The sequence below is a fragment of the Macaca mulatta genome, chromosome 14 (assembly GCF_049350105.2).
Source record: "Macaca mulatta isolate MMU2019108-1 chromosome 14, T2T-MMU8v2.0, whole genome shotgun sequence".
In the NCBI taxonomy this organism is placed as follows: Eukaryota; Metazoa; Chordata; class Mammalia; order Primates; family Cercopithecidae; genus Macaca; species Macaca mulatta.
This window is the reverse complement of record NC_133419.1, coordinates 10,923,837-10,948,608: the sequence shown is the minus strand read 5'-3', so window position 1 is coordinate 10,948,608 and position 24,772 is coordinate 10,923,837. Positions and strand designations below refer to the sequence as shown.

The 24,772-nt window shown below is 47.0% G+C and overlaps 2 protein-coding genes across 34 annotated transcripts in view; one reads left to right on the top strand and one right to left on the bottom strand.

The window, feature by feature from the left end:
* Positions 1-12,365, bottom strand: part of SLC22A8 (solute carrier family 22 member 8) — a 132,135-nt gene extending 119,770 nt beyond the window's left edge. The window contains exon 1 of the mRNA XM_077961272.1: positions 12,236-12,365. The gene's annotated coding sequence lies outside the window, so the exon portion shown is untranslated. The remainder of the gene's footprint in view (positions 1-12,235) is intronic.
* Positions 12,055-22,814, top strand: LGALS12 (galectin 12). Of its 33 annotated transcripts, none has more exons than XM_077962564.1 (11): positions 12,244-12,383; positions 12,488-12,518; positions 13,776-13,877; positions 14,548-14,636; positions 15,054-15,267; positions 15,772-15,891; positions 16,464-16,502; positions 17,080-17,154; positions 17,752-17,840; positions 21,680-21,830; positions 22,355-22,814. In XM_077962564.1, the coding sequence occupies exons 5-11, from the start codon at positions 15,121-15,123 to the stop codon at positions 22,499-22,501; spliced, it is 768 nt and encodes a 255-aa protein (XP_077818690.1). In that variant the 5' UTR covers positions 12,244-12,383; positions 12,488-12,518; positions 13,776-13,877; positions 14,548-14,636; positions 15,054-15,120; the 3' UTR covers positions 22,502-22,814. The 33 variants fall into 33 exon arrangements, 31 of the variants coding, with proteins under 31 accessions (XP_077818672.1, XP_077818673.1, XP_077818677.1 ...); XM_077962562.1 differs by lacking the exon at positions 15,054-15,267 and adding an exon at positions 14,773-14,986; XM_077962561.1 differs by lacking the exons at positions 13,776-13,877; positions 15,054-15,267 and adding an exon at positions 14,773-14,986 and having other exon boundaries at positions 12,228-12,332.
* The last annotated feature ends 1,958 nt before the right edge of the window (positions 22,815-24,772 follow it).

Below are 24,772 nucleotides of genomic sequence, written 5' to 3'. Positions count from 1 at the left end.
GTCCTACTCCAAGAAAACTAAGGAACGGGACACAGGGTGAGATGGGAGTGAAAGTTTCATAAGCGAAAGTAGAAAGCTCTCCACAGTGAGCTGAGTATGCAAGTGGTTTGCCCTGTTACAGCTGAATTCAAAAGCTTTTGCAAGAAAACCTCTTATCTCTGTAGTAGTTTGAGTAACTTCTCTTATCAGTAAAGCTGTCTTATCTTATGCAGCTGTGGGTATGTGTCTATGCAAGCACAAAGCACCGCCTCTTTTGTTTGCATAACTGTGAGTTTGTTTTAGGTTAGCACCCCTCCTCCCTGTGCAAGTTCCCACCATGTATATGCCTGAAAAGGGGAGGAAACTTTCCTGGAAGCTCGCTAATTATGAAAGAACAAAGGGCTTCTATGCTGGACCCTGTCTGCTTGTCTGTGTGCAGGTGCAGCCTGAGTTTTTTACCAGGTTGTTTTATTTTTGCCTGTTGCTGTGACTTTTCAGGCAGGCCGCTTCTGCAGTGAGTCTTCTGCGCTGATTTTCTCGTTCCTTCTCCCTCACACATCGTTAGGAAACATAATACAATTACTATCCACGACAAAACCATCCTACTTAAGAAATGGAACATTCCTAGTATAGATGCTCCCACCTGTGGTTTCCTTCCTTATCCCTTCTCCCTCTGCACGCCCAACTTCTATCCTGACCTTTGTGTCTGTCATACTCTCACTTTTTAAAATAGTTTTTTTAAATCGTTTCTTTGTATCCCTAATACATCACTTCGTTTTGCTTCTCTGTAACTTTATAAAAATGGTGCTATGGTCTGGGTGTTTGTGACTCCATAAATTCATGTGCTAGAATCCTAACCCCCAAAGTGATAGTATCAGGAGATGGGCCCTTTGGTCATGAGTGGGATTCATAAGAACCCTTATAAAGGAGGTCCTGCAGAGCTATCTAGCCACTCCCACCATGTGGGAACACAGCAGTTGCCATCATCTAATAACTGACACCTGTCCCTCACAAGACAGGAATCTGCTGGTGCCTTGATCTTGGACTTCCCAGCCTCCAGAACTGTGAGAAATAAATTGGTGTTTATAAGCCACCCAGCCTATGGTATTTTGTTATAGCAGCCCAAATGGACTAAGACAAATGGTATCATGCTGTTCTCTTCTGCAATTTTCTTCTTTCAAAGTTGTTTCTGTAATACATACACAGTGCTGTATAGTCCTGTAATTCATTTTCACTACAGTAAAATATTCCACTATGTGGCTATACCACAATTTATCGATCCAGCGATAAAGCCACTTGGTGGTTTGTTGGTTCTTCTTTTTTTTGTTCCAATTTGGGGTTGGAAACAATTGAAAAGGACCCAATTCGTATCCTGGTGTACGCATGCAGACACCCCACAAGATGTAATACCTAGTAGTATACGCAAATATCCAACTTTACAATAAAACACTAGAACTGTTTCCCCAACTGGTGGTCCCAATTTCACCTCTACCAGCAATGGGTAAGAATTGATAATTTACATCCTCACCAACACTTAGTATTGTCACACTTCTTGATTTTTCCAGGTAGGTAAATGTAAGATAGTATTTCACCAGAGTTTTAATTTGCATTTCCCTGATCACTAATAAAGTTGAGACCTTAACATATATTTATCATATTCCCTCTTTTTAAAAGTGCCGGTTCATGTCCTTTGCCCATTTTTCTTTAGCATTCTGTTCTTTTTGATTTGTAGGAGCTCTTTGTATAATCTTGATACTCATCTTTAGTCAATTATACTTGTTTACACACATTTTCTTGCAGTTCATGGCTTGTCTTTTCACTTTCTTCATGACGTCTTTTGACAAATAGAATTCATGTATTTTCTTTTGTGGTCAGCTCCCTATCTTTTCATGAAGTCTTTCTTGCCCTAAATTCAGAAAATGTTCTCTCATATATATATGCTTATATATATATACATATATATAAGTATATATATACGTGTGTGTGTATATATATATATATATATTTTTTTTTTTTTTTTTTTTTTTGAGATGGAGTCTCGCTCTGTCACCCAGACTGGAGTGCAGTGGCGTTATCTCAGCTCACTGCAAGCTCCGCCTCCCAGGTTCACGCCATTATCCTGCCTCAGCCTCCCAAGTAGCTGGGATTACAGGCACCCACCACCATGCCCAGCTAATTTGTGTGTGTGTGTGTATTTTTGTATTTTTAGTTGAGATGGTGTTTCACCATGTTAGCCAGGATACTCTCGATCTCCTGACCTTGTGATCTGCCTGCCTTGGCCTCCCAAGTACTGGGATTACAGGCATGAGCCACCATGCTTGGCCAGATATTCTCCTATATTTTCTTGAAAATGTTTTTAAATTTTGCCTTTTCGCTAATCCATTTGGAATTGATTTTTGTATATGTGGAAGGCAGGGATCCAACTTCATTTTTCTTCATGTGAATAATTATCTCAGCATCAGTTGTTCATAGTTTCCACTTCCTCATGGATGAACAAGGTCACCTCTGTCCTGCATAATGCTTGAATGAGCAGGGATACTGTTGACTCTATTCAGTTTCACTGATAAATGTATCTGTCTTTATGCTTCTATCATGTAATTTTAATTGCTGCATCTTTATGATAAATTTTGATGTACAGATATCTCAAGATCCCACTCTCAACCATGCCTGAGCTTTTGCCTTTCATTATAAGTTGCAAAACTAGTTTGTCAAGTTGCTCAAAATACCCTATTGGCATTTTGCCTGGAATTACAGTAAATCAATAAATCAGCTTGGCAATTGTGGCATCTTTACAAAAATTGTTTCCTTCAGTTAATTATGTATTCTATCTATTTGTTAGGTTTTTAAATATTTCAATGAATTCTTCTAATATTCTTCATAAATATCTAATCTTAGTATATTGCATTTTTCTCTCTACTCATTTGGAAGTTTACACTGTTTTCTTTTACTTATTGCCCTTGAAATTTTAAAATGTATGCTTAAGTCTAAAATTAATATCCTAAACAATCCTCTGAAACAATGTAAGGAACACTTTCACTCTAATCTTTCCTGCCCGTGCTGTTTTAGTCTGCCCCTTTTTTATCCCCAATTCACATTATTATTACCATTGTTATATTATGCAGACATTCATTTAGATTTGCCTATATGTTTGCCACCACCTTTGCTCATCATTCCTTCTTGCATCACAAACCTTCTGTCTGAGGTCACCTTTCTTCCCAAAATACAGATGGGCCTTGAAGGTCCTATAGTGAAGGTCTATTGGTCATTAACTCCTGGTTCTCATGGTGCTGAGATGAGGACCTCAGGGCTTCCTGGGACAACATGTGGAGGAGCTGAGATGGAGAAGCAGAAGGACTTCTAATTCTAGAAGGGCCTGTTAAATTAAGCTTAGCCTAAACCTCCTCCTTACGTATTTTAAATTCAGCCTAAAGGTTTCTCTGTACAGAGTGAAATGTAACTTAACTGGATGTGTAAACAGACTAAAATCTACTCTTGTGCCAACTACCAAGTTTTAGCCAACTGTTCAAATCATGTTCAAATAAGGCACAAGCCAAGCTGTAACCCATTCAGCTGTTGCTGTACCTCACTTGTTTCTGTATATCACTTTCCTTTTTCTGTCCATAAATCGTCTTCAACCATGCAGTATCACTGGAGTGTTTCTGAATCTTCTGTGATTCGACAGGTTGCCTGATTCATAAATTGTTCTTTGCTCATTTAAACTCTGTTAAATTTAATATATCTTTCTTTTAACAGGCCCAAAGGGAGACCCAGGGGCCTCTCTGGCGGTGGGGGGTGAGAGTCCTCAGTGGCAGAGAGTGTTGGAATGAAAGCTCTTGCCTGCACACTGTCTCTATGGAGACCACATTTGCAAAGGCCCCCAGCACAAGAGCTAGAACTACACAGAGCTGGAGGGAGTCCATGGACTGTCCCACGGCACACTAGAATCTGTCACCTCTGTCCCTTCTCCCTGCTGCCAACTGCAGAGGGAGGAAGAGGTGGTGTCTTTGAGGTGGACATAGTAGCTCCTGCCATCCTTCTATTCCAGGGTACTGCAGTGGGAGGGAGGGTGCCCAAAGGAGCAAACCATGCTCCCCACCTCCAGGCCCTTAGCCGTGCATCTCACCTGCCACTAATAGGATATGGAATCAAAAGCTTAACATTAATTAAGTATGACTTTTGTTTTGAATTTCTACTTTTTACTATGGACATGTTCACATACATATGAAAGTGAGAAAGAAAAGAAGTATTTTGTTTGAGAAATACAAGCCTCCTTTAAATTATTAGACCCAGAGAGACATTGGAATGAGAAGCAGTCATGTCCCACTGCCCCCTTAAGCTTAGCAAGGATTTCAAAGCTGCTTGCTATGCAGGATCCAGACTGAGAACCCACATAGCTTGCCACCCTCTGGATTATACCCACGGCGTCTCTATTTTGTTTTGTTTTGTTTTGTTTTGTTTTTTGGTTGGGGGGGATATTCATCCCTTCAAGGATTTATCCTTTGTGTTACAAACAATCCAATTATATTCTTTTAGTTATTTTTAAATGGACAATTAAATTATTGACTATAGTCTCCCTATTGTGATATCAATACTAGGTCTTATTCATTCTATTTTTTTGTACACATTAACAATCCCTCCTCCCTCCCACCTTCCCACTACCCTTCCCAGCATCTGGTAACCGTCCTTCTACTCTCTATCTCCATGAGTTGAATTGTTTTGATTTTTACATCCCACAAATAAATGAGAACATGGGATGTTCATCTCTCTGTGCCCAGCTTATTTCCCTTAGCATAATGACCTCCAGTTCCATCCATGTTGTTGCCAGTGAGAGGATCTCATTCTTTCTTGAGGCTGAATATTACTCCCTTGTGTATATGTACCACATTTTCTTTATCCATTCATCTGTTGATAGACACTTACTTTGCTTCTGAATCTTGGCTATTGTGAACAGTGCTGCAGTAAACACGGGCATGCAGATATCTCTCTGATATACTGACTTCCTTTCTTTTGGGCATAGACCTAGCAGTGAGATTGCTGGATCATATGGTGGCTCTATTTTTAGTTTTTAGGAACCGCCAAACTATTCTCTACAGTGGTAGTACTAATTTACATCCCCACCAACATTGTACAGCAGTTCCCTTCTCTAGAAGGCTGTCAGATAGAAGAGGGAGGCAGAGATATAGACCAAAGTAGGTGAATGTAAGCATTAGTCCCTCCTCTAGGCCCTGAGAGTTACACCCATTCAGAAGCAGGGATTGTGAAAGAGGCTATTGGAACAAAGAAGGGGACAGAGGGGGTATCTCAAGATCCCTGACCACAAATTGTTTTTCCTAGGCTGTTAATTGGTAACTGATTAATAATAATTATAATTGGGGGATTATAATTAATAAATTATAATTTTATATTATAATTTTAAATTTATATATAATTATATATATATATAAAATTTACTAATTATAATCCCCCAATTATAATCTGTGGCCAGTTGGAAGAAGAGTATGGGACTAGTTTGTGCTTGGGCCACAATTCCAGGTCTACAGGGAGAAATTGAAGAGGCGTGGCTGGACAAGAGCCATAAATCACCAAGGGTTATGAAACCACCTTTGCAAATTTATGACAGTGAGAAAATTATGACAGTGAAAGAGATCTGATTCAACCAACATCCATCTTGCTCTTGACCTCCAAACTGCCCTTGATCATTCCTGAGCTTAGGCCAAGCTAACTTTGGGAGACATGTATGTAAAAAGAAAAGTAGAGGTTCCTCTTCAAAGACTTTCCTCCCCGTCTAATTAGGAATCAATTGTAACTTCTCTTAGAAGCAAAATGTATTCAAAGACCTGTGCTAACTTTCTTAAATATCTGCTAGCCGAAATAAAGAAATCAAAGTACTTTATGTTCTTGGCTCCCAAAGTTTAGCCTAAATATTTGCCCTGGCAGGCTTATACTGGTTCAAGCAAGCATTAGGTGATAGCCTGTTCCTCTTCCTTATTTAAAGGTGTTTTTACCTTTCTCAGCATTCCACAAGTTACTTCCTCCTTCCTTTGTTCTCCTCTGCCTTTGCCTCTTTTAAAAAGTTCTAAGTTGCTAGCCAACCAAGACAAATACAGAATGTGAGGTCCCATGCCAGCCAATGGAAACTGGACACAGCAGTAGGGTGAATGCATCAGGTTAAAATGACCCTGTCTCCTTTGTTCAGTGTACTCTCATGGCAAAACTGCTGGTGAGTGTACCCTTTCTGCAGAAAGTATAAAAATGGCCTTGCTGAGAAAATTAAATTTATCTTCAAGTGCTATTTCATTAAGGTACTGGGGAACAAGCATTTCAAACATTTAGTTTATAGTTTAAATGATAATAGCCCTTCCCTAAAACTAACCCACTTTTGTAAAGCTAATGAAAGGCCACCAGGTTAGGAGGATGAGAGGAGCCTAAATTCTGCTAAGGTGTAGCGGTAAACAATTACCAGCCATTATTCTGGAGGTCATAAGATTTGCCACTCTCCCAATTACTCCTGCAGATAATATCATGGTTGTAGAACCTAAGATTGACAATTTGAGATGTATTTTCAGGTTTTTGCATTTCTGACAATCAACCAATGGCTCCATCTGGACCTGCCAACCCCGCCAACCAGCCATAGACCCAGAAGCAGACTCCCTGGCCTGCCAAACTATCCTTACAAAACCCTGGCCTCCAACTTTTCAGGGAGATTGATTTGAGTAATAACTCCATTTCCCACATGGCATGGCTGGCCTCAATTTAATTAAACTCTATTGCAATGCTGTGGTCTCAGTGAATTGGTTTTGTCTGTGCAATGGGCAGGAAGAACCCATGGGGCAGTTACAGTTAAGTTCATTCATTCCGTAAATATATTTGAACACTCACTCTGGGTCAGGCAGTTTGCTCAGTACTGAGGGTATAGGAATAAGTCTGCCCTCATGAAACATAGGGAATAGAGCGAATGGGGAGAAAACATTAAACAGTTCTTCAAATATATAATGATGAGTGATGGTAGGTGCCGTAAGGGAAAAACAGAGGGAGTAGGGAGCTGAGCTGGGCATAGGGAATACCAGGTTTGGGGAGAAAGGTGTGAGGACTAAACTCTGATTTTTTTAATCTTGCCCAAATTCCTATCTAAGGGGTGTGGGGAGTCATGCCCTATAAATCATAAATTCTCATCACATGGGTTTTATTTAACCCTATATATTGTGACTTACTTTCCAACCTAGCTCTGGCATAACATTAGAAGACAAGGAGGAAAATCAAAATATTTTACCCCAAAACATGTTTCTTTGCCATATTTTGAAATGGTCCTGCAAAGTTTTCTTTGTGGGGGAAAATTTGCATCTGTAAAGAATCTCTATTAACATAGCTAGGTCTTTTTCTTCCAGACTCTCCCAGTCTCCTAAAGAGATTAACTAAGATCTGAATAGGAAACATTTGTCATCTATTATCTCTAAGGGCAGCCACCATCAGACTTCAGAAGAACTTTGGTCTCCACAATCTTTATCTTAATCAGAACTTTCCCTTTCTATGAATTCCAGGTCTTTAGACAAACTCAACCAATTGTCAACCAGAAAATGTTTAAATTCACCTATAGCCTGGAAGCCCCCTGCCCCCCTCCTTCCTACTTTGAGTTGTCCCACCTTTCTGGACCAAACAACCTATGTATATGGTTTTTTTTGTTGTTGTTGTTTTTGAGATGGATGGAGTCTTGCTCTGTCACCTAGGCTGAAGTGCAGTGGTGTGATCTCAGCTTACTGCAACTTCTGCCTCCTGGGTTCAAGTGATTCTTGTGCCTCAGCCTTCCGAGTAGCTGGGATCACAGGTGTGCACCACTATGCCCAGCTAATTTTTTTGTGTTTTTAGTAGAGATGGGGGTTTCACCATGTTGGCCAGGCTGGTCTCAAACTCCTGACCTCAAGTGATCCACCCACCTCAGCCTCCCAAACTGCTGGGATTACAGGCGTGAGCCTCCATGCCCGGCCCCAAACCTATGTATTTCTTCAATGTATTTGATTGGCGTCTCATACCTCTCTAAAATGTATAAAACCAAGCTGCACCCCAACCACCTTGCACACATGTTCTCAGGACCTCCTGAGGGCTGTCATGGGCCATGGTCACTCATATTTGGCTCAGAATAAATTTCTTCAAATATTTTAGAGTTCGACTCTTTTTGTCAACAGGTGGGAATAGATGCTCCCCTGCCAGTGTCAGAGTCACCCTAGGCCATTGGCCCCCTGAGGTCACCAGCATTTTCCTGGATTTCTCTCACAAGTTCTCCCTCATTCTGGCTCTGGAAGAGAGATTTGCCCTGCCTCACCCCCAGACACTCACAGACACTGAGGCCCTTTCTTATTCTGGAGCAAGCACAAGCTCTCGACAAGCCCAGTAAAGTCCCTCCCAGCTATCAAAAAGCAGTTATGTAAAAAGAGAAAGGAAATGCGCCATCCTCTTCCTGCTGCTCCCTCCCCAGAACAGGCCTCATCAGCCTCACCTTCGACTGTGGCAATAGCCTTGGGGTTTCAGGAAGATAACAGTTACAGCTACTCCTCTCTTAGGGGCTGAGTTAGGTCCTTCCAAAAACCCTGTGTTGAAGCCCCAGACCCTTAGAACGTGACTGTTATCTGTAGGCAAGGCATTTTAAGAGGTGATTAAGGTAAAAGGAGGTCATGTGGTTTGGCCCTAATCCAACATGTCTGGTGTCCTCATAAGACGAGAAGATTAAGACAAACGCAGAGACCTGGGGAAGGTCTATCTGCAAGCCAGAGAGGCCTCAGAAGAAACCAAGTCCTCTGACACATGATCTTGGACTTCTGGCCTCCAGAACAGTAAGAAAATAAGTTTCTGTTGTTCAAGCCACCTGGGCTGTGGGTTTTGTTATGGCAGTGAGGACTAAACTCTGACGTTTTTCTTCTCTTGCTAAATTCCTATTTAAGGGGCCTGGGGAGTCACAACCTACAAACCATAAAATCTCAACAGAGCGGTTTTGTTTAACCTTATACAATGTGGCTCGCTTTCCATACTGACTCTGGCATAACATCACATGACAGATAAGAAAGAAATCAAATATTTTACCGCCAAATATGTTTCTTTGCCATATTTTAAAATGGCCTGCAGAGCCATTCTTGTGGGGGGAAATTGCATTTGTAAAAAATCTCTGCTAACATAACTAGACCTTTCCCCCTTCCAGGCCCTCCCAAGCCTGAAGAAATTAATTGAGTCTAGCACCTTTTTGGGGTCTGAATAGAAAACATTTGCCATCTATTGTCTCTAAGGGTGGCCATCCATGAGGCTTCATCTACATAATGAGAACCCTGGTCTCCACAACCTCTTATCTTGACCCAGACACTCCTTTCTATTGATTCCAGACCTTTAGATAGTAACTTAACTCTTTCCACCAATAGCCAATCACAAAGTCTTGGAGTCCCCCTATGACCTGTAACCCCCATCCCGACTGCCTCTTTGAATTGTGCCACCTTTGGAAACTGAACCAATGCATAAAACCTGGCTGCAGCCCAATCACCTCAGGCACATATTCTCAGGACCTCTTGGGACTGTGCCTTGGGCCTTGGTCACTCATATTTGGCTCTGAATAAACCTCTTTAAATATTTTACAGAGTTTGACTTTTTTCATCCACAGCAGCCCAAGCAAACGAACGTATCCTCCTTCCTCATTTCACCCAGGAAGGAAGTGAGGCTGGATGGGGACCGTGCACCATTGGCCTCAAGCTGCAAGATCTGCACTGGTTCCAGGGGCTGGGACTAGGACCCAGATCTGATTCCAGTGCAGTGTCCCATGTCCAGACCCATTCAACTTGTAAACCAAAAGTAAATTTCTAGGCCCCACAACCAACCGAATGGACCCCTCCTCTCAGCCAAAGGCATTCCAAAGTTAACCTGAAAAACAGTTCAGACTGTGATGGGAAGTGGGGGTTGGATATGCCTTATTATGCCATCTCCTCCCTTTGGAATTCAGGCACAACCGACCAGCATTAATATTAAAACAAAGATCTGAAAACTGACCAAACAGACTCATTGCAGCAATAAGACACCAAGTTCTAACCTGGCTCTAGTATAGCATCACGTGACAGTGGGCCCTGAAAGAAATTAAAGTATTTTACCCCAAAATATTAATATATTTATTTGACATATTTTGAAATGGCCCTGCAAACCTTGCTCTTGTGGGGAAAATCTACTCTGCAGAGAATCCCCATCCCTTTCCAAGTCTTTTCCCTGATCCAGGCACCATTTTAGGTCTGATAAGAGCTCTAAAGCCTGCTTCCTGGAGGCTTCATCTGCATGATAAAACCTCCATACCCCTTAACTTAACCCAGACACTCTCTTCTATTGAGTCCAGGTCTGTAGGTACTTACTTAACTCTTTCAACCAATAACCAATCAGGAAGTCTTTGAATCCGCCTATGACCTGGAAGCCCACCTCTTCGAGTTGTCCCACCTTTCTGGACCAAACCAATGTACATATTACATGTATTGATTGATGTCTCATGTCTCCCTAAAATGTATAAAACCAAGATGTAGCCCAATAACCCTCAGCACACATTCTCAGGATCTCCTGGGGCTGTGTCACAGGCCATTGGTCTCTCATATTTGCCTCAGAATAAATCTCTTCAACTATTTCGGAATTTGACTCTTTTCTTCCACAAACTGGCCCCTCCAGCCCCAGCTTCCTCTCACTGTGTATGCAGAGCACCCTTCCTGAGCACATCTGACTGAATTTCCCCGAATAAGCCCCTTAAGTAACCCAGCTCCACCTACTCAACAACATCTGAACAAACTCAGCTCCGCACCCAAAGCCCTTCCAGTTCCATCCTGAGTCAATGCTTCTCAAACTTTAAAGTGCATCAGAATCACCTGGAGGGCCGGGTAAAATGCAGATTCCTGGGCCCAGCTTCCAGAAAGTGCTCCTCAATCGGTCTGGGGTGGGGACCCAAAACTTGCATTTTTAACAAGTTTCCAGGTGAGGCTGATGCTAGTGGCCACAGCTTAGGTAGCACTGGCTAAGACACCTTATCCCAGGACCCTTCATGCACTCTCCCTCCGTCCTCCGCCTCAGCACCCCACGTGCTTGAGCCTTTGCCCAGCCTGGGCCCAGTGCAGGAATTCCCTGCTGCCAAGTCTGACGCTATGGGTCAGATCCCGGACCTCCTCACTCAGGATAAAGTGAGAGGTTGTGCTTCTTTTTAAAGGGAAAGCCTTTTTGGGATTTGAACCAGAACTGGAAGGACTCTAGTAAAATGCAGATATTTGGGCCCACCCCCAGACACAGGCCTCCCTGTGGGACATGCTGCTATGGTCGCTTTCTCCATGTACAGATGAACAAAGGATGGCCCAGAGACGGGAAGTGACTTTTCCAAGGGCACACAGCACATTAGACGAGAGGCTGAAGAAGAATTCAAGTCTCAAGTCTCCTTCTTGTGCAGTTCTGTGCTTCTTGTGCTGCCCTTTCCGAGCTTAAGGGGTTCTGTTTTTTTCCCCTTCCCTCATTCTACTTTCTTGTGAGCCCAGCTGGGCCCCAGCATTTCAGGCTGACGCTGACATGGAGCCTCAGGGGGCTGTAAAACTTGGAAAAGGAAGAAGAGTGGAGGAAGGGACAAGAAAATGGGGGGAAGAGGGCCGGGCGGGGTGGCTCACACCTGTAATCCCAGCACTTTGGGAGGCCGAGTCAGGCAGATCACAAGGTCAGGAGATGGAGACCATCCTGGCCAGCATGGTGAAACTCAGTCTTTACTAAAAATACAAAAATTAGCTGGGCGTGGTGGCGCACACCTGCAGTCACAGGGAGGCTGAGGCAGGAGAATCGCTTGAACCCAGGAGGCAGAGGTTGCAGTGAGCCAAGATTGCACCACTGCACTGCAGCCTGGCAACAGAGCAAGACTCCATCTCAAAAAAAAAAAAAAAAGAAAGAAAGAAAGAAAGAAAGAAATTGAGGGGAAGAGATAAAACCCTTTGTGGTGAAGGGAGGAAGAAATGGGAAGTCACCCAAGGCTGTCCAGGGAGCTGGGGGTGGGGCTGTTTCTGGAACCTAAACACACATACCACCTCCCCTTCCTCTGACCCAATGAGGTCTCGAGCTGGAAACCACAAACCCTCACTGACCCCACAGAAGCCAGCGTCTGGCTTCCCTCTGGCCACGTGCTGCAGACCCGGAGTGGGTAGTTAGTTGGTTAATGCCAGTCTTCCTCCCCCGGACACGGAGTTCTGCCGACAGCCCCCCACCACAACCCCCGTCAGAGCTCTACCTTATACCGCTGCGAGTGGGGCTGGTGTGGAGCCTGGAGGTCACCCGCTGCCCTCCCAGGGCTGCTCCGGACAGCATTAAGACCCTGCAGGGCGCAGGTGAGACTAACAGCTGGGAGAGCTGCTCCAGGCATTTAGGACCTGGGACAGGTGAGTCAGCCCAGTGGGGGCAGGGCTCCTGGAACAAGGATCTACAGCTGGACTTGCCCCACCCTCATGTCACCTGGAGAAAAACTGGACCCAATTCCCGACAGCTTCATTCTGCAACCGCCAGTCTTCCACCCGGTGAGTTGTCACTCTAATGTGGAACCTCCTCGGTCTCTGGGCTCTTCCCTTCCAACTGGGCCCAGACTCCTGGGTGGTGGGGTGGAGAGGACCTCAGTCTTTGGCTCTGCTTCTCCCAAGCACCTGCCCTGGGTTCTGGAAGGCCCTCCTGAGCTAAGCGAAGTGGTTGACTGCTAATTCCCACTTGGGTGTAAATGACTGCTAGGCTTCCAGGGTTGCTGCATTTTGAAAGTGGTGAAGCCTGGAGCCGCAATGCTCTGCCCCTACTGTAAAGGATGCTAGGAGGATGAGGGTGTGGGTAGGATTGGTGGGGGGATGCTGATTACTTAGTAAGGAGAGTCTCATCCCCAACTTGGAAGGAACGGTCGGGTGGGAATTTCCACTCAGGGATGGGGGTTGCGGGGGGTTTCTCTCTTCCTTCTCTTGCTCAGTCAGTGCCCAAGAGGTTTTCTGAAGCCAGGCAATGATTTACAGGAGGCTGAATTCCCAGCAGACACTCTCTACTAATGAGCATTAATTATCACTTTCCCTTACTTGGCCCTCCCCTCCCATGAGAGCTGCGTCCTCTCAGTTAATTACAAGCCTGGAGGAAGCCTGGGAATGGGAAGTGATCAACTGCTGAACCAGCTGAGCTTGCCAGGCTGGCATCCCAAGCCTCCCTCCCATGCTTCTCAGGTGCCTAAGGAATGGGCAGAAGCAGCTGCCCAGGTTACGGCAGCTCCTCGCTTTAGAGGCTGCAAGCTCCCACCTGGAGGGCCATCCTGGTGGGTTTCAGGTTTTTCTAGGTGGTTTGGGTTCCTAAAGGTTGCTGGGAGTTAGAGAGAAACACAGGAAGGCCTATCTTGTGATACCACTGGTGTGTACCTGCCGTCCTGCTCACACTCATTCCGAACACATCTATGCAGAGCCCTCATGGCGCCAGGCGAGGCACTGAGCCTACAGGAGGGAAAGATAAGGCTTCAGTTTTGAAGGGCTTATAAACTCCTAGGGAAAACAGCCAACCAGACCCTCTAAGCCAAGGGCCAAGCCAGCCACATGAGCAAAATGCCCTGGGAGCTCCGGGGAAGAAAGGAATAATCCAGGAACCCAAGTGGATGATGCTTAGAAAAAGAGTCAGGGTGAAAAGAGACAGGAGGAACAGCCCAGAAAAGGCAGGAAGTTGTAAAAGTGTGTAATGTATTTTAGGAAGGCCGGGTAACTTCTTCTTCTTCTTTTTTTTTTTTTTTTTTTGAGACTGAGTCTTGCTTTTTTGCCCAGCCTGGAGTACAGTGGCATGCATGATCTCAGCTCGCTGCAACCTCTGCCTCCCAGGCTCAAGAAATTCTCCTGCCTCAGCCTCCTGAGTAGCTGGGATTACAGGTGCATGCCACCACTCCCAGCTAATTTTTGCATTTTTAGTAGAGATGGTTTCACCATGTTGGCCAGGCTGGTCTCAAACTCCTGATCTCAAGTTGATCTGCCTGCCTCAGCCTCCTAGAGTGCTGAGATTACAGGCATAAGCCACAGAGCCCAGCCCAGGAAACTTCTACTTGGGGAAAGGTGAGCCTGGGAAGGCCATTGTTAAGCGTCTCTCCAGGGGTCCATTTCAGAGTTAGCTGTCAGTTCCTAACTTGTCCATTCTTCTTGCTTCCCAGTTCCTAGTCTCCAGCCACTAAACAGTCCTCAGAAAGTCCCAGTACCAGGCTTCTGGGGACCAGGGTGGCATCTAGTGGATGGCAAGCGTCCCTGGGGTCACTGCAGCCTGTTGTGCCCTAGGAGCTGGAGAAAGGCAGCTGGCTGGTGCTGAATTTGGCAAGGGAGCTGAATTTGACTTCTCTGGTGTAATGTGGCTTTGCTGTATGAAGGTCCAGGAAAGGGGATTAGGTGGAAGAAAATATTTCAGTGAACACTGATTTTTACCTCTAAGGAATTTTCTGTTTGGGGAGGAAAAGTTGAGTTTTATTCTGCTCCTTTCCTCCCACTCCCCTGACATAGAGGTTCCTAAGCCCTTTCTCCAACCCTGCATGGATGGGTTTCTCTTCTTGTTCAGGTGGTTCCTTATGTCACGACAATTTTTGGAGGCCTGCATGCAGGCAAGATGGTCATGCTGCAAGGAGTGGTCCCTCTAGATGCACACAGGTAAGGTGGGGGAGGTGACCCAGGGGGTGCTGGAGCTCAGTCCTAGAGGCATCGAGCTGGAGGGCTCCTCGCTGCCTCCGGGATCTCTGTGGGTCTCTGATCAGAACTGCACTTCGAGGGGCTCACCTCCCAGTAGGTTTCAGGTGGACTTCCAGTGTGGCTGCAGCCTGTGTCCCCGGCCAGATATCGCCTTCCACTTCAACCCTCGTTTTCATACCACCAAGCCCCACGTCATCTGCAACACTCTGCATGGTGGACGCTGGCAAAGGGAGGCCCGGTGGCCCCACCTGGCCCTGCAGAAAGGCTCCAGCTTCCTCATCCTCTTTCTCTTTGGGAATGAGGAAGTGAAGGTGAAGGAAAGGATGGGCATTGGGTGGTCTAGAATTTGTGTCCTTGCACCCTTCCTTCCCTTCCCAGACTCCCCACGATGCGGTGTTGAGTGTCATTGGTAGTGGTCAAGTACCAAGAGGACCAAGAAGCTGCCATGACCAGTTCCAGGCTGCCCTGGGCCTACATGGCAGCAAGAAAGCTCTACAGTGCCTGGCTCCAAAGAGGGCACTGCTGTCATAGTCATGGCAAGCACTTAGAGAGCACCTGCTGTATACCAGGAACTGTTCTAAGCCCTTTAAAGGTATCTGCTCATTGAATCCTCACAATAACCCCATTAGGTAGGTACCTTCATTATCCCCATCTTACAGCCATAGTGGCAGGGAAGAGGGAGAGAGAACTTGACCTCAAGGTTTTGACCTCTAATGTGAGCTCCTGCCAGAAACATGATGGGATCTTCAGATTTCTCCAGGAGACAGGGCAGCTGGTGGGAGAGGAGCCTCTTGGGCCTCAGTTTCCTCATGTAAATGGAGTGAAGATGATTCTTTGGGCTGCTGAGAAAGCGCAATGAGGGGCCTCTATCGGGGTAGAGGGAGTGTTGAAGGTGCCTTTATCTCCAGACCACCTCTGCAACCTTTGGAAGATTACTGAAGCCACCCAAGGCTCTGTAAAATGTACCTACCTCATAGAGTTGATATGAAGTTAAGTGAGGAAAATTGAGGGAAAAGTGCTTGGCAATGCCTGGGACGTTGTTATGAACTCAATGAACATTAGCTGCTGATGAGCCAGCCTCTGTCTGTCTCTCCAGGTGAGTGTGAATGGACAGCACTTTCTCCACTTCCGCTACCGGCTCCCACTGTCTCATGTGGACACGCTGGGCATATTTGGTGACATTCTGGTAGAGGCTGTTGGATTCCTGAACATCAATGTAAGTTTCCTTGGGACCAAGGCCTGGGCAGTGGCAGTGTCTAATTTCCCCTGACTCCTGGACAGGCCTGGGACCCCTTCCTCCACCCTAGACTGAGAGAGGGAGGAGGCCCTGTGCACCAGTAATAGCCAAGGGGGAGGGAGTCCACTGAGGTTTCAGGTGTGAGCGGGCTGAGGGGGAAGAGAAGGTGATGGCAGAAAGAGGGCCGAGGAGCCACAGGCAGGAGCCTGTACCCAGTGTGGGTCTGGTTAACACTGAGAAGCAGTGGCCAGGAATGATTTGGCACACTGGGGCTGAAACAGGCGGCAGCTGGCTTTATCATTCCCACCTGATGGGCTTATGAAAGCCCAGATTTCTGGGGCTTGTCACCAGAGATTCTGATTTGGTAAGTACAAGGTGGGGCCTAGGAATTGGGATGTTCAAAATGCCAGCAAGAAGCCACCACTGACCAGCTGAATGGGAACATGAGGAGCTCTAAAGGCCAAAGCCAGGGCTCTGCCCATCTCCCAGGCATAGGTAGGGGACTGCAGTGGTCCTAAATGCTGCTGATCCTTTTCTCTCTTTCTGAACAGCCATTCGTGGAGGGCAGCAGAGAGTACCCAGCTGGACACGTGAGTCTCTTGTGAGCAAGGTCTGAGCAGCCACACCAGCTGATCCGCCCTTCTGTACAGCTGCTCCCATTACACAAGACCCAGCTGCCCCTTCCCTCACTGCTATGGTTGCCATGGACACAGCTGGCTCTGCTTCAGTCTCTGGAGGGCCTGGATTTGCCTCTCCCAGCCCCTCTCCAGGCCCAGCTTGGGAAGATGAATGGGGGTGCGCTGCATGCAGAGGGGGCAAGACCCTATATTCCTAGCAGGAGAGGCCTTAGTTGAAACGCTCATTTCTCAAACCACCCCCGCGAGGTGGCTGGGGTTGGCCTAGCAGGACAGAAGGGGAGATGAGGCCCATGTACTGCTCAAGGCCACACAGGGAGTGGATGACAGATCCTCCACCCCATTCTTCTCTATTATTCCAGAGTTGGTGAACCTCTGAAGTCCAGAGGATCCCCCTGGGGCTCCAATAACTCACCTGCTACTGTGAGAGAGACAAACCCCAAAGATTCCCAATTTGTCAGAATAACAAGAGGTTCCCTTTTCCTGAGCAAACACCGCATGGCTTTGTGTCCTCTCTTTCTTTCCCTGACAGCCTTTCCTGCTGATGAGCCCCAGGCTGGTGAGTGAACCTCCCTCCTGCTCCATCAGGGCTGGGGGCGCAGTCTGGGTAAGCAGCTAATGAGCTCCTCCTGGTGGGAAATCCCCAGCCTCAGGATTTCCCCTTCCTTTACAGAAAACTGCAAGCTGTGGGTAGGCCAGGAAGTTTGCACCCTCAGCCCCAGGATTTCCCTTTCCTTTATAGCAAGCTGCGGGCTGTGGGAGGGCTGGGCAGCTTCAGGCTGAAGCTCCAGCTTCATTTTCCCTTTTCTCCACTTATTCTGAACATCGTTACTTGATACTTCTCTGTGCCAGGCCCAGTGCCAGGCTCTAGGTTAGAGGAACAAGCTGGTCCCAGCCATCCAGTTGCTCACAAGCTGGTGGGGGACAGACCACTAGATGGTCATTACAGTTCAGGATGCAGTGAAGGGAGAAGGACATGGTGGTCGGGACACAGAGAGGCCAAGCTCAGCCTGGAGGGGCCAGGGAAAGTGTTTGGCAGGAGCAGAGTACAGGAGGCCAGGTGCTAAACAAATAAGCAGCGCCTCCTGGCTGCAGGTCTGGGCAGAACATGCCTGCCCGGGTGCTCCCCTGGCCCCCGGGGGTGGGTGGTTCTCCCCAACACCCCCTGGGAGTCAACTTCTCAATACCTCCCTCGTTCCTTCAGGAGGTGCCCTGCTCACATGCTCTTCCCCAGGGTCTCTGGCCCGGGCAGGTCATCATAGTGCGGGCACTGGTCTTGCAAGAGCCCAAGCAGTAAGTATCCAGCTTGTAAGTGGAGGGGAGGGAGCAGCCTCTGTGACAGTCAAGTGCTCTATAAAACATCATCTCTTTTAATCTCCTGGCCCCACCATTTAATCCCCATTTTACGGATGAGGTAACAGAGGAGCAGAAAGGAGAAGTGGCCCAATTTGGCAGAGCTTATGAAGGTCAGGCTGGGACTGGGACCAACAGCCCCAGTGCGGGGAGCATCATTCCCGCTGGTACATGTAGTCAGGCCTAGCCTCTTGTCCCAGGTCCTAGGAAAGGGGCCCCAGGAAAGGCCCTTTGTAGATGCAGGCTGAGGCCCAGAGCAAACATGTAGCTTCCCATGGTAACACAATGTGTGGTTCAAAAGATACAGCCAGACTGCCCCGGAGAAGAGGACTGGTATTTGGAAGCCAGGACTTGGAGGGACACAATGACTAAGTGGACACTACCAAACTTCTCCTACATGGTGCGTTCAAACCCAGACCTGTGGCTGCAATCCAGTTAGACAAGAGCCACTGGCCAGGCTGCCTTGAGGAAATGCATTAGAGCTTATGACTTCTCTGGGCCCGAATGCCTGGGTTGGCATGTGCTCAGGACACCTACTACCTGTGCAACCTTAGGACCGATACTTTTCCTCTCCGTGCCTCTGTTTCCCTGTCTGTAACAAGGAGATGATAGACCGGGCGTGGTGGCTCATGCCTATGATCCCAGTACTTTGGGAGGCCGAGGTGGGCAGATCATGAGGCCAGGAGTTCGAGACCAGCCTGACCAACATGGTGAAACCCCGTCTCTACTAAAAATACAAAAATTAGCCAGGTGTGGTGGTGCACGCCTGTAATCCCAGCTACTTGGGAGGCTGAGGCAGGAGAATAGCTTGAACCCAGGAGGCAGAGGTTGCAGTGAGCTGAGATCACACCACTGCACTCCAGCCTGGGTGACAAAGCGAGACTCCTTCTCAAAAAATAAATAAATAAATAAATAAAGTGGGGTTGATAACAATGCCACCTTTAGGGATGGTGCTTAGAATAGTACCTGGCACGTGGTAAGTGCTCCAGAAATGTGGGTGCTATTGCAATCATCTCAGTACAGGCAGGGGAGGGCAGAGTAAGGGAAGCACCCTGTGTTCTCCTTGCTCAATTTTTTTTTTTTTTTTTTTTTGAGACAAAGTCTCGCTCTTGTCCCCCAGGCTGGAGTGAAATGACGTGGATTACAGGTGTGAGCCACCGTGCCTGGCCTTCTTACTCAATTTTGTTTTTATATTTAAGCCACTGACCTCACTAAACCCTTACCCTGCACACTGTCAATCATGCCTGTGAATTCCTGGGCAGGCATGAAGCTCAGCACTCAGCGGCCTGAGCCTCCAAAGACAGGCACGGCTGAGTTGGATTTCTGGTTCTGTCTCTTATAAACGGTGCAGTCGTGGACCAGTCACTAAACCTCTCTGAGTCTGAGTTTCCCTACCAGAAAAAGGCGAACGATAATTCCAGCCCGCTAGGGAAAATGAAAAGTCCTCAGTGATGGAACCAACACTTCTTCCCACAAAACTTGGAGGCATGAGACCAGGTTCATATCGTAGCTCAAAGTCACAAGGTTACTAATGACATAGTCAGCAAGTAACTGCCCTTTCCCAAGGGCCATGAATGCATGTGTCCTCAGAAGCCAGACAAGTCTCATAAATAGTGAGGAATCCAGTTGGGAAGGTGGTGAAGGGGAAGGAGTATTTCCATACACCCAGTCATGCCAGATCTTCTGACTATTTTTAAAGCGAAAATAGAAGCCGTCTTTTCTACAAACTCTCTCAATTTTTGAATATTGTATTAAAGTTGAAGAATACTATGGACCAGACAAAACATTCCTATATACCAGTTCAGCTGAGATCCACCAACATGAAGATTTAGCACAGCACCTGGTACTTAGCGAGGCTGCAAAGAATGCAGCTGCTGCTATTTTGTGAAGGCAACCGATGGCTTGAATGGGGCAGAGGGAGTAAGAGATGGAGGGCGCAGGATTCATCTGCAGTGAAAATCTATCCCTCTTTCTCCACCTCATCCCTTTCCTCCTCCTCACTGAGTGAGAGTATATGACTGCAGCCTCAAAGAGCGTCAGCAGAGCTTCACTGGGCATCTGGTGATTTGTGATTATTCAGCGATCTAGTGGGCATCTAGTGATTCATGATTATCCGGTGATCTGGTGAGCTGAGCTGCATGGAGGTGAGGTAGGGAGACACTGAGGCCTCCTCAGCAGGAGTTCGCAGGCCAGGGAAAGACAAAGCGTTGTCTGGCAGGACAGGGTAGGGGGAGCCATAGTGGGGCTGGAGGCTCCACGCAGTCCACTCTCCAGGGTTCCTGCCTTCCAAGCTTCTTTCCAAAATTGAGTCCTGACCACCTCCTTCCCAAAGCTGGAAACTTACGGAACCTCCTCCTGTGACGATCTACCAGTAGTCCCTGAAAGGCCTGTCCAGGGCGGCCTTTTCCCCTACCTTACCTGCTCTCTGCATCTTGTCGGGATGCAGCCTTCTCCGGCATAGTGCTTCAAAGAAGGAGACTTTGGAAGTTCCCAAGAGATAAAAATAATCTCGGCCAGGCGCAGTGGCTCACACCTGTAATCCCAGCACTTTGGGAAGCTGAGGTGGGTGGATCACGAGGTCAAGAGATCAAGACCATCCTGGCCAACATAGTGAAACCCCGTCTCTATTAAAAATACAAAAATTAGCTGGGCATGGTGGTGCACACACCTGTAATCCCCGCTACTCGGGAGGCTGAGGCAGGAGAATCACTTGAACCCGAGAGGGGGAGGTTGCAGTGAGCCGAGATCGTGCCGCTGCACTCCAGCCTGGGTGACAGAGCAAGACTCCATCTCAAAAAACTAAAATAAAGAAAAATAATAATCTGGTTGCCCTATTTGAGAGGCAGGTACCGGATCCCCCCACCCCCAAATCTGGGGTCATGAATCCTAGTTCACATCCTAACCTGAGGCTGTACAACTATTATTCATAACAGAAGTCATTTAACTTCGTGTTCTCATCACTTAAACGGGCTGACAAACTCACAGCACAGAATTTGTGAGGATTAAGGAAAGGCAAACTAGCTTCTGTAAAACACCTACTGTGTGCTAGGAATCACTAGTTTTCACATACATTATCTCCTTTGTTGCTTTTTGTGGCTCTGTGAGGTAGAGATTGTACTATACAGTAATATTTTTAAATAGTAGGTATCATCTGAATGCTTATTACATACCAGGTGCTGTTCTCCATAAGCATTTTTTATGTATTAATTCGTTTAATTCTTATGACAATGCCACAGGCAGATACAGTGCAGTTATCGCCACATTACAGATGAGGAAGCTGAGGCAGAGAGATTAAGGGTCTTGCCCAAGGTCACAGGACTAGAAAGTAGCAGAGCCAGGGTTGAACCTGGGCTGCCTGACTGTAACCACTATGCTATTTGGAAAACACTTAAGACAATTTTTAAGACAATACCTGGCACTAAGCATTCAATAAATGTTAGCTGCGGCTATCATCATCATAATCACCCCCATTTTGAGAAGGAGAAACTGAGGCTCGGGCTAGGCAATTTTCACACATTTCCCTCCCACCCCCATCCTCCTGTAGTCAGTAGATGGCAACCCTGAAGTCAATCTCAAGTTCATCTAGAACTCGTGTTCTTTCCACTGTTCTGAGCATCCAGCCATGAGGCTGTCATAGGCCCTCAGTGCTTGTTTCTGGAGGCTGAAGAGCTCAATCTTCCATCCACTCCCCCACCTCCACCCTTCCCCTGGGGGCTGAGCAGCAGCCTGCGGGCAACGGGCAGGCGCTGATCCCTTCTCCCTCCTCCTGCTTCCTGCAGTTTCACTCTGAGCCTGAGGGACCAGGCTTCCCGTGCTCCTGTGACACTCAGGGCTTCCTTCACAGACAGAACTCTGGCCTGGATATCCCCCTGGGGGCAGAAGAAGCTGATCTCAGCCCCCTTCCTCTTTTACCCCCAGAGATTCTTTGAGGTGGGTCAGAGCCAAGTGGTTACATCCCTTCAGGCAGGAGCACAGAGCTGAAGTCCCATAATGACCTGGGAGACTCTGGGGCGGGTGTACCGGGCAGATGTTATGGGGTGGGAGGCCCGAGCCAGCAGAGCACAGCGAATGTCTGTTCAGCGGTCCTCAATGCTCCACTCTGATGCCAGGGATCCCATGGCCAGAAACTCAATTGGTGCAGGTGGGGACCCAACATCAGCTTTAGTAAAAAGCTCCCCTAATGATGCCGACACGCAGAACCACTCCTCTACAGGAAGCAGCCCCAGTTACAGGTGGTGAAACTGAGGCCCAAGGCTGGGAAGATCCTTGTCAAAGGCCACAATGGACTGGTGACAAGCCAGGCCCCCGTCCTGTTCTTTTCCAGCACTGTACTGGCTGCCTCCGGGTCCAATCTTTGTGTCCTCTGAGAGGAGAGGGTCTCACCGGGGAGAGCATCAGGCAGACAAGGGAAAGTCTGGCTGGAAGCTGCAGCCTCCTCATTCCTCCTTTCCCAGGTGCTGCTCCTGTGCCAGGAGGGAGGGCTGAAGCTGGCGCTCAATGGGCAGGGACTGGGGGCCACCAGCGTGAACCAGCAGGCCCTGGAGCAGCTGCGGGAGCTCCGGATCAGTGGAAGTGTCCGGCTCTACTGTGTCCACTCCTGAGGAGGGTTCCAGGGAAACCCTGACAGAAAACAGGAAGGTCAGCCCACACCCAGGGCCCAGCTCTCCTCCCCTCATTAAACCGTCCACCTGACACCCCCACATCAGGCCTGGTTCACTTCTGGGCTCACGGGCCTGAGTCTGCAGGAGCTTTGGGCCTGAGGGAAGGCACAAGGGTGCAAAGGTTCCTCGGACTCTGCACCTTCCTCCACCACGAGCCTGGGATTTGGCTCCATCTGCCTTCAGGGCCTGAACTGCACTCACAGAGGCAGGTTTTGTAGACTAACAAAGATACTCCAAAATACAATGGCTTAAAGGATGCGGTCATTTATTATTTATTATTTATTTGTTGCATTCTCATCTAGCAGTTCTAGAGACAATGGTCCAGGTTAGTGGGGCAGCTCTGCTCCCCAGAGACATTCAGGGTCTGTCCCAGCCATTGTTCCACCACCCCCAGGGCATCATCATTGTCTCCTTGGCCGAAGCTCAGCTGCCACCCTATCTTGGTCTCAGCCACTGAGAAGGCTAACAGTGGCTGTGGACAAGACCCACCTGATCTCATATGCCCCAGGCCTGGGTCTGACACACACCCGCGACAGTCACATTTTATCTGCAGGCACTCGCTCTCGGTCTCACTACCTGGAAGGGAGGCTGAACATGTTCTCCAGTGGGACATCCATGAGACGGGCCACATAAAACAGAACAGTCACAAAATAACAGAATAGTTTTATTCTATTGCTATAAAAAACAGGGAGAATGGATTTTGGTGGATAGCCACAGTCTCTGAGACAAGTAGATGCTGTGAATATCCTCATTTTATAACACAGGAAACTGAGGCACAGAAAGGCTAAGTAATTGGCCAAGATCACACAGTGAGTAAGTCATGGGATTAGAACCCAGGGATTCTGTCTGCAGAGTTTGTGGCTCTTAACCACACTAGAGCTTCCAGATAAAGATGGGCATTGGAGCTGGAGGCTTGAGAGGAATCAAAGAACCTTGCAAATTGAAAAGTACAGACAAGAGAAAAGAAGGACCACCACCAAGGAAAGAGCAAGATTAAATGAGAAATAATTTAAGAATTACATACAACTGTATATAATATGTACCATATAAAAATATATATAGCATAGTATACATTATACAGTAATATATGTGCCATGGTCTGAATGTTTGTGTCCCCCCTAGCTAAAATTTATATGTTGAAATCCTAGCACCCAAGGAGATGGTATTTGGAGGTGGGGCCTTTGGGAAGTGATTAGGTCATGAAGGTGGAGCCCTCATGAATGGGATTAGTGCCCTTATAAAAGAGACTCCAGGCTGGGCGTGGTGGCTCATGCCTGTAATCCCAGCACTTTGAGAGGCCAAGGCAGGCAGATCACCTGAAGTCAGGAGTTCAAGACCAGCCTGGCCAACATGGCAAAACCCCGTTTCTACTAAAAACACAAAAATTAACTGCATATGGTGGCACATGCCTGTAATCCCAGCTATTCAAGAGGCTAAGGCAGGAGAATTGCTCGAACCTAGGAGGCAGAGGTTGCAGTGAACCAACATCATGCTGCTGTACTCCAGCCTGCATGACAGAGCCAGACTCTGTCTCAAAAAAAAAAAAAAAAAAGTATAAGTAAAATAAAAGAGACTCCAGAGAGCTCCCTCATCCCTACCATCATGTGAGATTACAGCAAGAAAACAGGCGTTTATGAAATGGGAAGCAGGCCTCCACCAGACACAAAATCTGCCAGTGCTTTGTTCTTGAATTTTCCAGCCTCCAGAACTGTCAGCAATAAATTTGTTGTTTATAAGTTACCCAGTCTAAGATATTTTAAAGCTGGACCTCTACCATTAACCATATACAAAAGTTAACACAAGATGGATTAAAGATTTAAAGTAAGACCTTGAACTGTAAGAATCCTAGAAGAAAACCTAGGAAACACCATTCTGGACCCTGATCTTGGAAAAGAATTTGTGACTGAGTCCTCAGAAGCAAATGCAGCAAAAACAAAAATTGGCAAGTGGGACCTAGTTAAAGAGCTTCTGGGCAGCAAAATAAACTATCAACAGAATAAACAGACACCACACAGAATGAGAGAAAAACAGTATATTCACAAAGTATGCATCCCACAAAGGTCTAATATCCAGAATCTATAAGGAACTTAAGAAAAAAAAACCATCAAAAAGTGGACAAAAGACATGACAGACACATCTCAAAAGGAGACATACAAGCAACCAATAAACACATGAGAAAATGCTCATCATCACTAATCGTCAGAGAAATGC